At 40.7% G+C, this 13,437-nt stretch overlaps 1 protein-coding gene across 3 annotated transcripts in view; it reads left to right on the top strand.

Annotated features, from left to right (window-relative positions):
* Positions 1–13,437, top strand: part of LOC124045955 (rho GTPase-activating protein 20-like) — a 119,674-nt gene that overhangs the window by 65,205 nt on the left and 41,032 nt on the right. The window contains exon 1 of one of the 3 annotated variants that reach the window (XM_046365803.1): positions 4,028–4,399. The exons of the other annotated variants lie outside the window; for them this stretch is intronic. Within the exon in view, the coding sequence (XP_046221759.1) occupies positions 4,223–4,399 (177 nt within the window). The 5' untranslated portion in view covers positions 4,028–4,222. Of the gene's footprint in view, positions 1–4,027; positions 4,400–13,437 lie in introns of those variants that run through there. 3 annotated transcript variants of the gene reach the window in all.

The following is a 13,437-nucleotide window of genomic DNA, read 5'->3' as shown; positions in this document are numbered from 1 at the left end:
CGGAGAAACCAGCTGGCTACTCCGATAGCGTCTCTCACGAGTGAGCCATGTTTCCGTGAAGCAAAGAACGTTACAGTCTCTGATGTCCCTCTGGAATGTTACCCTTGCTCGGATTTCATCAACCTTGTTGAGAGAGACTTGACATTGGCGAGAAGTATGCCAGGGAGTGGTGCGCGATGTGCCCGTCTCCGGAGTCTGACCTGAAGACCGCTTCCTTTCCCTCTTTTACGAAGTCGTTGTTTTGGGTCGCCGACTGGGATCCATTCCGTTGTCCTGGGTGAAAGGCAGAACACAGGATCCGCTTCAAAAGTCATATTCTTGGTCGTACTGTTGGTGATTTGACGCTGCTCTTATATTCAGTAGTTCTTCTCGACTGTATGTAATGAAACCTAAGATGACCTGGGGTACCAATGTAAGAAATAACACGTAATATTTTTTAAAACGTCATAGTTTCCTAGGAACGCGAGGCGGCCATCTCTGTCGGCGCTGGAATTTAAGTGGCCACTCTTGTGACAAAAAATATATAATTTACTTAACAAATGAATATGGCATTTTTGTGAATCTGTCTTTCAATTTGGGTTCCAGGGAAAGTCCATCTGCTCACCTGACATCCACATGAGCGAATAAACATAGCAGGTTAGGAGAATTAGGACCTGTTAAACTCTGAGTGGTTGTTTTTGGACCTGTACAGGGTCCGGTGAGTTTAGGGGGGCACCTCCACCCCAAAAAAACAAATACATCAGAAAATAGAAAGTGACATATCATTTGAAAGCTACAGGCTTTGTCTTTTTGGAAATCAAACTCAAATCTGGCAATGTCATTGAAATGCCTGATTGCTAAGGTCCTTTTAAGATGTCAGCCTTGAAAATCCATTTCGCACAGTGACTACCCAAACCAGACGCAACTGGTTTCAAGTGGCCAAGAGATGTCATGTGATCTCTTACTGCCATCTAGTGGACAAACTGGTAATCAGACAGAGGATATATTTACATCAATGGATACATAGAGACTTCAGCTATCTCCTCATATGTGACTCACCATCTGGATTCGGTCTTATATAGCAACATTTGAAATTGTGTTTTTTACATTGGATAAAAAGTAAAGACTCAAGGCTACAAAATGGTATATCATACAATGCATTTTTTAGGAACAATGGGAAAGTAATTCTGCTTTGAAAGTTGACAAACTTGTAAACTCACTTTTGAGAAAATGGCCTTTGAATGTTTTGGTATTTAGTGAAGAGCTCTACTTTGTCTATACCCATTCAGCATCGTTCACACCCTCTTAAGCTTTATCCCTACCCATCTCGTTTTCCTCTTGGAGCTTTCATAGCACAAACTTGACACTGGCTGATGATTTGTTTACCTATGGATAACATGAAAACAGCCTAACCAGCTCTGCTGGCAACAATTTCATTACGCTTTTTTACGCTTACTGACACCGGCCATATTCAACAGGTGTTGTACACTTTAGCTTAAGAAATGTAGTTACCTAGCTAAGTAAACAATGAACCTCACTATGTAAACAACATGTAAGATCACACACGTCACGTAACGTTGGCTAACGAGCCAGCCAGCTAACATTAGCTAGTTAAACAACAATGAATATAGTGCCAAATTATGTCGTTACTACCCTGCATGAAAATGCTGGGACCTAACCAACCAGGTTCAATGTTAGCTAACTAATATTTGGCTCTAACTAGCAAAGCAAACAGCTCTGGGATACGAATACTATTGTCAGCTAGGGAGCCAGCCAGCTAATGTTAGCTAGCTAACAGTACACTTTAGCTTAAGACATGTAGCTAGCTAGCTAGTTAAACAATGAACCTATCTTGGTAGACAAGCGTGTAAGATCACACGTCACGTAATGTTAGCTAATGAGCCAGCCAGCTAATGTTAGCTAGTTAAACAACAATGAACATAGTGACAAATAATGTAGTTACTACACTGCATGAATATGCTGGGAGCTAACCAACCAAGTTCAATGTTAGCTAGCTAACATTAGGCTCTAACTATCAAAGCAAGCAGCTCTGGGATACAAATAATAACGTCAATTAGGGAGCCAGCCAGCTAACGTTAGCTAGCTTGCTAACAGTACTCTTTAGTTTGAAATTAAACCACTTTCTGTCAAAATTATAAACATGTAATATCTGTAAATGTAGCTAGCTAACGCTGCACTATCTTACCTGTATACATCATCATGCATGATGGACGCGTCTCCCTGTCATGGATGCTATGCTACGGTTGCCCTTAGTTACCAACACAGACTGACCAGCTCAAATACACAGAAGCCTTCTATATTGCAGACCAATCCGAACTCCTCTCTCGGCATGTCCAACCCACTCATTATCTCAGCCAAGCACGGTTAGTGGGAAGGTTGCTTACTTTTTCTGTGGCTTAACCAACAAGGCTTGTAATTTAGCAATTGTATTCGTATTTACAGATAGCATACACGTTTGTTATTAAGACACATGAAAGTTCACATGTTCCAGAAGGCATTTCTGTTAAAAATGCTATTTGAAAAAACATTTATAACTTTCAAATGACTCTCCTGTGAAGTTGTGACTAGTGACATATGCCTAGTTTCCTGAAATGGGTCATGTGTATATGCTTCCTGTAAGACAAAAAATTAAGGTATGGTACGTGGGAATTTGGAATTTGCGTAGGTTTAAAGTGCGTCCATTAGGTAAAACTTTTTTTAAATTACTTTTGGAACAGTAATTGGTAACATAATATTTAGTCTCAAATCTAGACGTTCAAATCTCTTATTCCTTAGCATGGGGATAATTGGGGGGACCCCCACCCCCACAAAAAAAAGACAATTTTTGGGGGGTCTGCAGTATCTCGGGCTCTATAGTAGTCACATTGTTTCTGACACCTTTATCAGTACGAACAGTACTAAGCATGTGTTTGTAGGATTTATATATTTTTTAACCAAAATGTACTTTATGAGGGTAGTATACAATATTATGTGTTGTTTAGAAAATGCCACGAGGGGGTCAGAGTTTAACAAGTTAGGTTGTTAACTGTAATTTCAAAAGTTATGTTCCAACACTCCCTTCTTGTGCTAATATCAGTCATTTTTAGGTCTTGGTCGAAATAGTTTGTATTTTTTTCAAAGACATTGTCAGTTGGATAGGCTCTCTGCAATGTTTTGTATGTCTTACCTATCATATGATTATCCTTTTCTGACTTTAAAAAGCCATTAATTTCCAATGGAAGAGAAGCGAAGCGGGCGGGGGACCATTGGGTGTTGCGAGCATGGGCAACAGAAGGGAACAGGGCGGGACCAAAGTTGTGGAAAACGGAACTTTATGCAAATACCCTGTGTCATCGCGGCACGCATGACCAATCAAAGCTCACTATAGCCCCTACTGGATTGGCTGTTGATACCTAGCACCACCTAACATGCTTGCTAGCACCCATATGAGGGCGAGGGAGAATACAAGTTCCAGTTAAAACGTACTATAAAAATCAGCCACATGCCAACGTTTTGACGTTTTGGTTAAAGATAAATAGTGGCAGTCCTCACTAGTGTGTCATATCTCATACATTGTATTAAATGGCACAGTAAGTTTAGTATTGTTTTACAGGTTTGACTTAATTGAGCAGTTATAAATTAATGTATCAACTTATTGTAGGCCTGTGACTATATTTTACCTTTTCCACACAGTTTTTCATAGTAAAATGAGACATGTATACAGGTTGTTTGAAGGCAAACAGACCAACTCTATTGGGTGTGCATACAGAGAGTGGGGTGGACTGTGTCATGTATATACAGTAGAAAATTCATACTTCGTAAATTATTTAGCATTAGTCATGTTATTCTTGGCATACAGAGCGCATTCCTTCACCTGGTCTGCAAACGGTTTGCATGTGATTTATGAGCTAGAACAGTTACCTCTCTATTAGAGCAAATGTTCATGTTTAGGTACCCAGCGGCGCTAGGACCGCCCTCAGTTCAGACTGTAGAGGCAAACCTACGCATGGGTTTGAGTCGAAACGAATACACTGCTTCAGACCGAAAGACTCCTTGTGGATCTCGTTGACAGCGACTAGAAATTATAATTTGCCAGTGCGTTCTTTGAGCTTTCAGTGATGAACTCAGTCCAGGTTTATTTAACGCGTCTTGTCTCGTTATTATCCGTTATATTGCCGTGAATTATGAATTTCTCACCGGGTTACCTCTTTATTCGTTTGGTCCTGTCGCTGGATAACTTTGGATGCAATGGGAATATGAATACGTGCGCTGTGGTCTGAAGCAGCAGCAGACTCCGAGTCGATCTACTGTAGTAGCCTTGATGGAAACCATGTCGCCACAGCAGGGAACTATCGGACAGAATAGGTCTGGCTCTTTGACAGGGGACAGCAAGCTCTGCGCGTTGCCAGACAGTAAAAAGGTAATGTGGATTCTGGATTGTATGGCATGGATGGTACTGAATTACTGATCTTCTTTTGGGTTTGTCACTTGCTCAATTCTATATGATCTAATTCCTGGTAGCATGCCATGCTGTTTGCTGTAGTAGGTTCAATGGGATTTGACATGATCATTAAACTTCCAGCCTAATCTGGGTTGTGTGCATTATTCACATATGCTATTGAGAGTTACTGGTCATGTTTTGTGTCACTTGGTTTCATGGATGGATTCCTGCGCTTTAACTTTAAATAGTATTTATTTGTTTATTTTTGGTTTATTTCATAATTTCAGACACCTGCTCCATAAATATAACATCGTTTATAATGCGACATAAGAAAATGATAAGAACCATTTTTGTAGCCTAATGCAGGCTAATTTGAAATGGATTAGTTATTCAATTTGTGTAAATTACTCATACGTAAAATTACGCATGCCACCCAATGCAAATTTCGGCAAACAATTAGATAATCAACAGGGCAAGATAACAAATAAAGACAGCATATTCTGAAAGATGTTTAACATTCCATGTCATCTATATTTACATTCCTCTGAGTCAGTCTCCTCAAAGTTCGATGAGCTAAAGATTGGTTACAGTTTACAGACATATACAGTAGACCTATTCGACTTAAACATTTTAAAATATGGAAGGAAATTAACAATGCGTCGCTGTAGTCAAAAATCTGCTCTAGATCACAAATCAATTGGGATTGATAGTCACCAGACAGACAAGAGTGGCGCTGTGTTTGAGGGGCTCTGCACTCACTGGGAGTCAATAGTTTGACTGTCTGGCCTTTCGCCCCGCTCAGCATAATCCCATTTAGTTTTAGTTGAGTTAATGTTAATTCACAGAATTCATGGTATAAATATGATTGCTTTAGACTTGCAAATAGCTTCAGTTTCAGTGCAAATATCACGATGTTTCCTTCAATTTAGCTACTCTTCACCATTAGAAGTATCTTTATTGCCCTACAAACCTAACACATAAAATGTATTTGTAGTAGACAGTGCTTTCAGAAAGCATTCATACCCCTTGATTTAGTCCACATTTTGTTGTTAGCCAGAATTCAACATTTCTCACCCATCTACACATACTACCTCACAATGAAAAAGTGAAAACATGTTTTTAGAAATGATTGCACATTTATTGAGAATGAAATACAGAAATATCTAATTTACATAAATATTTACACCCCTGAGTCAATACTTTGTAGAAGCACCTTTGGCAGCGATTACAGATGTGAGTCTTTCTGGGTAAATCTCTGAAAGCTTTCCATACCTGGATTTTGCATCATTTGCCCATCATTTTCAGGTCCTGCCATCGGTTTTCAGCTAGATTTCAATCAAAACTGTAACTCGGCCGCTCAGGAACATTCACTGTCTACTTGGTAAGCAATTCCAGTGTACAGTAGATTTCGCCTTGTGTTTTAGGTAATTGTCCTCCTGAAAGGTAAATTCATTTCCCAGTGTCTGATGGAATGCAGAGTGAACCAGGTTTTCCTCTAGGATTTTGCTTGTGCTTACTGTAGCTCCATTACGTTTCTTTCTTATCCTGAAAATCTCCCCAGTACTTAACGATTATAAGCATACCCATAACATGATGCAGCCACCACTATACTTGAAAATATGGAGAGTGATACTCAGTAATGTGTTGTATTGGATTTGCCACAAAAAATACAACTTGTGTATTCAGGACTAAAAGTGAATTGCTTTACCACATTTTTGGCAGTATTACTTTAAAGACTTGTTGCAAACAGGATGCATGTCTTGGAATATTTTTTATTCTGTACAGTATTGTAGAGTAACTACAATGTTGTTGATCCATCCTCCGTTTTCTCCTATCACAGCCACTAAACTCTGTAATCGTTTTAAAGACACCATTGTCCTCATGGTGAAATCACTGAGTGGTTTCCTTCCTCTCTGGAAACTGAGTTATGGTTGCCTGTATCTTTGTAGTGACTCGATGTATTGATACACCATCCAAAACCTAATGAATAACTTCACCATGCTCAAAGAGATATTCAATGTATTTTTTAACCATCTAACAATAGGTGCCCTTCTTTGCGAGGCATTGGAAAACCTCCCTGGTCGTTGTGGTTGACTCTGTGTTTGAAATTCACTGCTCGACTGAGGGACCTTACAGATAATTGTATGTGTGGGGTACAGAGATGAGGTAGTCATTCACATTTTTACTCCTTATCTTATTTAGGCTTGCCATAACAAAGGGGTTGAATATTTATTCACTCAGCTTGTCATGTTTTAAGAATTTGTAAACATTTTAAAAACATCATTACATTTTGACATTATGGGCTATTGTGTGTAGGCCAGTGACCAAAAAAATCTACATTTAATCCATTTTAAATTCAAGCTTTAACATCAAAATGTGGAAAAAGTAAAGGTGTGTGAATACTTTCTGAAGGCACTGTAGTATGCAATTAATGTGTTGGTGATTACTGCTGATAATAATACATTCTGAGCCAACAATAATTCATCAATTAAATTAAGTTCTAGCCCCCATTCTACCCCTGTTTAGAATATGTAACTGCACTCTGAAAATATGAGGTCAGTGGAAAGCTTGGCTTTACAGTTCATTAATTGGTAGTGGCAGGGCTATTCCTGCATAAAAAATATAATATATACAGTACCAGTCAAACGTTTGGGCACACCTACTCATTCAAGGGTTTTTCTTTATTTTTTACTATTTTCTACATTGTACAATAATAGTGAAGATATCAAAACTATGAAATAACACATGGAAGCATGTGGTAACAAACAAAGTGTTAAACAAATCAAAATATACATTATGTTATATACATATATACACCCCTACCTTGTCACAACATAACTGTTTAGCTCAAACGCATTAATTTGAATTAAGAATGAAAGAAATTCCACAAATGAACTTTTAACAAAGCACACCTGTCAATTGAAATGCATTCTATGGGACTACCACATGAAGCAGGTTGAGAGAATGCCAAGCGTGTGTAAAGCTGTCATGAAGGCAAAGGGTGGTGTCACGCCGGCCCACCTTTAACATTACGTGCTCCTGCCATCATCATTTCGCACACCTGCATCCCTCGTCACGCGCATCAGCGATTCATTGCACTCACCTGGACTCAATCACTTGTGTTACTTCCTCCCCTATATATGCCTCTTCCCCAGCTCTGTTCCCGCTTCAGCATGAATTGTTGTTTGTCTTTGTATTACCTGGTTCTGACGCTGTTCCATGTCTGTGCTAAATGAAATGTTCAACACTTTGCTTCTCATCTCCAGTGTCGGTTCTTACAGGTGGCTACTTTGAAGAATCTCAAATATAAAATATATTTTGATTTAACACTTTTTTGGTTACTACATGATTCTATGTGTGTTATTTCATAGTTTTTATGTCTTCACTATTATCCTACAATGTAGAGAAGAGTACACATAAAGACCCTGTATTGAGTAGTTGTGTGTATATGTGTGTGTGTTTTATTTTGGGGGAACTCAGTCAGGGTCTAAACTTCCTGTTGAGTTAGAATAGTAGGATTCACAAGGTGCAATTTTGAAACTTAGTTGTGCATCAGCAGTTTTCCTATTGTTATATGTCAATCACTGACAGGCACTCAATTAGCCCATGTAAGTTAAGGTTTTTTAGATTGGTAAATTAGTCTAGTTAGTCTAGCCAACTTTCCAAACTTGTAGTAATCATGTCTGAATTACATGTGCCCAGAGGCCCTAAACTCCATGTGGCCCCCCATTTGATTGTGTTAGTCAATCTCACTTGGATATATTTAACATGACATAAGTCATGGCAACATTTGTAGAATTGCCAGAAATGAGCTTTAAAACGGCAACAACCAAAATCTGTAAAGTATACTAATTTGTTTACTTTTTGTTAATAAAATACTTTTCCTGCTGAGTTAATGTGAGTTAATGTGTAGCAGCTAATTTTATAGCTAATAGGCTATGTCAGCGTTTCCCAAACTTGGTCCTGGGGACCCCAAGCATGGCATATTTAGTTGTTTGCCCTAGCACTACACAGCTGATTCAAATAATGAACACTAAGATTTGATGATTTAAATCAGCTGTATAGTCCCAGGGCAAAAACCACAACATGCACCCCTTGAGGTCCCCAGTACTGAGTTTGGGAAATACTGGATCAAGAAAGGTGAATGAAGATACAGCAGGACTTAAATTGTATAGAAATGCAGTAAATGAGGTTTAACTTTCGTACCTCACTAAAACACAGACCCTGGTTACGGCCCTGGGGAGTGGAGCTCGACTGCGGCTGACCTTGTGCTGCTTGTGTGTGTGTGTGTGTGTGTGTGTGTGTGTGTGTGTGTGTGTGTGTGTGTGTGTGTGTGTTTGTGTATCTGTATCTGTATCTGGGGGTGTTGGGAAAGGCAGAAGACAAATTTCCATTCTAACAATTCTATTATTCTAAACTGTTCTCTTATAACAGTTATGTTTATGAGAGAATTTCTCAGATATGGTTATGAGAGAAGTTCTCTTTTCATTGGTTTCCCTCTAAATGCATGCAACCACTGAAAAAAGGATCCTTTGGAAAGGTCCATACAGGTTGTCCTCGTGATTGAGTTCACTGGGTAAATCTATGGAGGTATATGTCTATCAAAATGTGTAATATACTGTATGAGTAGTGAGTCACCAACAAAATATGTGTTTTGAAAATACAGAATGCAACCTTTAAATAAAAATCAAAGTCTGCAAATATGCCAATTGAGTTTCACAAACATATGTCATGGTCCAAAAGCAAATAAGTCATAATTAACAAAAACAAATGACGATTAGCAAATAAATGCAAGACAAATCTTTTTGTAACACAGCACATTTTAGAAACATTTTCTTGCTTTGAAAACATAACAGGGGTAAAATATGTGACTTGCATTACATTTGTGAGTTGCTCCACATATTTGTGAGTGGCCTCACATATTTGCCAGTTATGCAGATTTAAAATATGACATCCAGAATAGGACAACCTAAATTCTCATACAAATGAATATATCAAATAATTACTTAAAGGATACAAAACCGATGCATTTCTAACTTAATTTCCTCCTTTTATAGCTTATTTTCCTTGATCCCTTCCTTTCCTCCACTCCTCTGCTTTCCTAGCTTCCTTCCCTCCTATCCTTTTCTAGCTCCCTTTCCTTCTCTCCTTGATCTTTCCTATCTTCCTTTCCTAGCTGCCTTTCCTTGATCCCTTCCTTTTCTCCCATCCTTTGCTTTTCTCACTCTCTTTCCTCCTATACTTAACCAACTCTCTTTCCTTTCCTCTTACCTAGCTTCCTTTCTTCTTTTTGTTGGTCCTTCCCTAATTTCCTTTACTTTCTTCCTTTCCTAGCTTTATTTAATAATTTCCTAGTTCCCTTTCTGCCTTTCTTTTCCCAGGACTCTTTCCTCTTTTCCTTTCCTAGCTCCTATCCTCGTATCCTTTCTGAGCTTCATTTCCTAGCCCCCTTTCTTCCTTTCCTTTTCAAGCACCCTTTCATTTCCTCCTTTCCTAGATCCCCTTCCCCCATTCCTTTTCTAGCTTCCTAATCGTCTTCTAGCTCATTTTCCTTTCCGCCACTCATAGCTTCCTTTCCAACTTTCCTTTTCTAGCTCCCTTTCCTCCTTTCCATGAGGAAAGGTATTTAGGAAAAGAGGAGAGGGATCTAGGAAAGGAGCTGAACGGAGGCTAGGGAAGAATGGAAGCAATGAAAGCAGGAAAGGGAGCTAGGCAAGTAAGAAAGTTATCTAGAAAGGAGAAGAAAGGAAGGAAGGAAGGGAAGCATAGGATAGGAGGAAAGGAAGGTAGGACAGTAGAAGAAGAAAATAAACTAGGAAGTAAAGGGAGCAAGGAACCGAGGAAAAAAATCTAGGAAAGGAAGAAATGGATATAGGAAAGGAGGAGAGCGAAGAAAAGGGAGCAAGAAAAGGAGGAAAGAGCGCTAGGAAAGCAAAGGAGGGGAGGAAAGGAATCACGGAACTGAAGCTAGGAAAGTAGGAATGGAAGATAGAAAACAAAAGGGAGTTCGGTAAGGAGGATAGAGAGCAAGGAAAGCAAAGGAGGGGGGAAAGGAAGGGATGGGATCACTGAAAGGAAACTAGTTAATTAAGTATGAAATTAAGATACCAAACAGATGCATTTCTAAAAGTAATTGATATATTCATTTTTATCTTATTTTTATGAGAACTGAGGATGTCCTAATCTGGATGCCGTATATTAATTATGCACAAACTGATCCATAAAATGCATTTCACAAATATGTAGCAACTGTCATGTGAGCTCCCTCTCTGGCTTCTAGGTCACCAGGTTGCTCGTTATGGCGCACACCTGGCACCATCGTTACACACACCTGCACGTCTTCAGACTCCATTACCTCCCTGATTACCTTCCCTATAAAGGTCACTCTCTTTGGTTCCTTCCCCAAGCATTATTGTTATTGTTTCATGTCTGTGCGTTGTTTGTGTTAATTGTTTTGTATTTAGTTGTGTTTATTTATTAAAACACTCACTCCCTGAATTTGCTTCCTGACTCTCAGCGTATCGTTACAGAATAACGCCTCACCTAAGGGAAGCATCAGGGAGTGTTTTTTTTTGTGTCAGGTGGAATGACTTTGGGTTCGGAAGCCGCTACAGGTTCTCACGTCTCAGCCGGATGGCCAGGCTCCCCTGCCTCAGCCGGCTTGTCTGGCTTTCATGCCTTCGCCGGATCGCCAGGCACCCCTACTTCCACTGGCTCGTCGGGCTTTAATGCCTTCGCCGGATCGCCAGGCTCCCCTACTTCCACTGGCTTGTCGGGCTTTCATGCCTTCGCCGGATCGCCAGGCTCCCCTACTTCCACTGGCTCGTCGGGCTTTCATGCCTTCGCCGGATCGCCAGGCTCCCCTACTTCCACTGGCTTGTCGGGCTTTCATGCCTTCGCCGGATCGCCAGGCTCCCCTACTTCCACTGGCTCGTCGGGCTTTCATGCCTTCGCCGGATCGCCAGGCTCCCCTACTTCCACTGGCTTGTCGGGCTTTCATGCCTTCGCCGGATCGCCAGGCTCCCCTACTTCCACTGGCTCGTCGGGCTTTAATGCCTTCGCCCGATCGCCAGGGTCCCCTGCTTCCACCAGATCGTCAGATTCCTGCATCCCAACCGGGGACAGGTTCCCGCGCATCAGCAAGGTTGACCAGTCCGCTCCTGATCCCCGGGATTGTCTTCGTACGGCGGCTAGATCTGTGCATCGGGGAAGGGGTACTGTCACGTGTGCTCCCTCTCCGGCCTCTAGGTCATCAGGATGCTCATTATGGCGCACACCTGTCACCATCATTACGCGCACCTGTGCATCGTCAGACTCACCTGGACTCCATCACCTCCTTGATTCCCTGCCCTACATATGTCACCCCCTTTTGGTTCCTTTTCCCGGCCCCATTGTTTCTGTTTCAGTTTCCTGTCTGTGTGTTGTTCGTGTTTCTTGTTTTGTTCACTTGTTTATTAAATGATGCTCCCTGAACTTGCTTCCCGACTCCCAGCGCACATGTTGCAGCAACTCACAAATGTAATACAAGTCACAAATATGTAAAATGCCTGTCACATAAAATCCGTGGAGTCACAAATGTTGTCACAATTACAAAAACATATTTGACCACTGTTTGCAAAGCAATACAAATGTTTGTAATTTGTGCTGTGTTAATCAGGAAACATTTTGTCTTCCATATTTATTTGCTAATCATCATTTGTTTTTGATAATGATGACTCATTTGCTTTCGGATCATGACATATGTTTGTGAAACTGTATTGGCATCTTTACAGCCTGTGATTTTTATTTAAAGATCCACTATGCAGAAATCCCTCCACCTTTTCCTGGTTGCTAAAGTTAGAATCATTCTCCTAATTTAAGTTGACGTGACAAAACAAGCAAGTATAGTGTGAAGATCATTGTACCATCTAAACTACTGTGAAATATATTTTCTCTAACCATGAACATAATTTTTTCATCTGTTTAAAGCCAGTGCACAAAACCAAAAGTATACTAAAATATAATATCCCCAAATGTTTCATACACACCTATAAGCTTATTTCTCGCAAATGTGCTTAAATTTGTTTACATCCCTGTTATTAAGCATTTCTCCTTTGCCAAGATAATCCATCCACCTGACAAGAAGCCGATTAAACGGCAGGATCATTACACAGGTGCACCTTGAGCTGGGGACAAAAGGCCACTCTAAAATGTGCAGTTTTGTCACACAACACAATACCACCATAGATGTCTAAGGTTTTGAGGGAGCATGTAATTGGCATGCTGACTGCCGAAATGTCCACCAGAGCTGTTGCCAGAGGATTGCATGTTAATTTTTCTACCATAAGCCTCCTCCAACGTCGTTTTAGAGAATTTGGCAGAACTGGCATCCCAACAGCAGGCCACGTGTAACCACTTCAGCCCAGGACCTCCACATCCTGCTTCTTCACCTGCGGGATCGTCTGAGACTTGCCTTGACTGCAGTTTAGTAGGCAAATGCTCACCTTCAATCGCCACTGGCACACTGGAGAAGTGTGCTCTTCACAGATGAATCTCGTGTTTGAACTGTTCCGGGCAAATGGCAGACGGCGTGTATCGTGGTGTTGGCAAGTTGTTTGCTAAAGTCAGGGTTAACAGAGTGCCCCATGGTGGCGGTGGGGTTATGGTATAGGCAGGCATAAGCTAAGGATAACAATTGCATTTCATCTGTGGCAATTAGAATGCACAGAGATACCGTGATGAGATCCTTAGGCCCATTGTTGTGGCATTCATCCGATGCCATCACCTCATGTTTCAGCATAATAATGCACAGCCGCATGCCGCAAGGATATGTACATCATTTCTAGAAGCTTAAAATGTCCCAGTTCTTCCATGGTCTGCATACTCACTAGACATGTCACCGATTGAGCATGTTTGGGATGCTCTGGATCGACGTGTATGACAGCCTAATCCAGTTCCTGCAAAAATCCAGCAACTTCACACAGCCACTGACGAGGAGTGGGACAACCTTCTACAGGCCACAATTAACAGCCTGATCT

Source organism: Oncorhynchus gorbuscha, linkage group LG01, assembly GCF_021184085.1.
Source record: "Oncorhynchus gorbuscha isolate QuinsamMale2020 ecotype Even-year linkage group LG01, OgorEven_v1.0, whole genome shotgun sequence".
Classification (NCBI taxonomy): Eukaryota; Metazoa; Chordata; class Actinopteri; order Salmoniformes; family Salmonidae; genus Oncorhynchus; species Oncorhynchus gorbuscha.
This window is presented reverse-complemented; position numbering and strand designations above follow the sequence as displayed.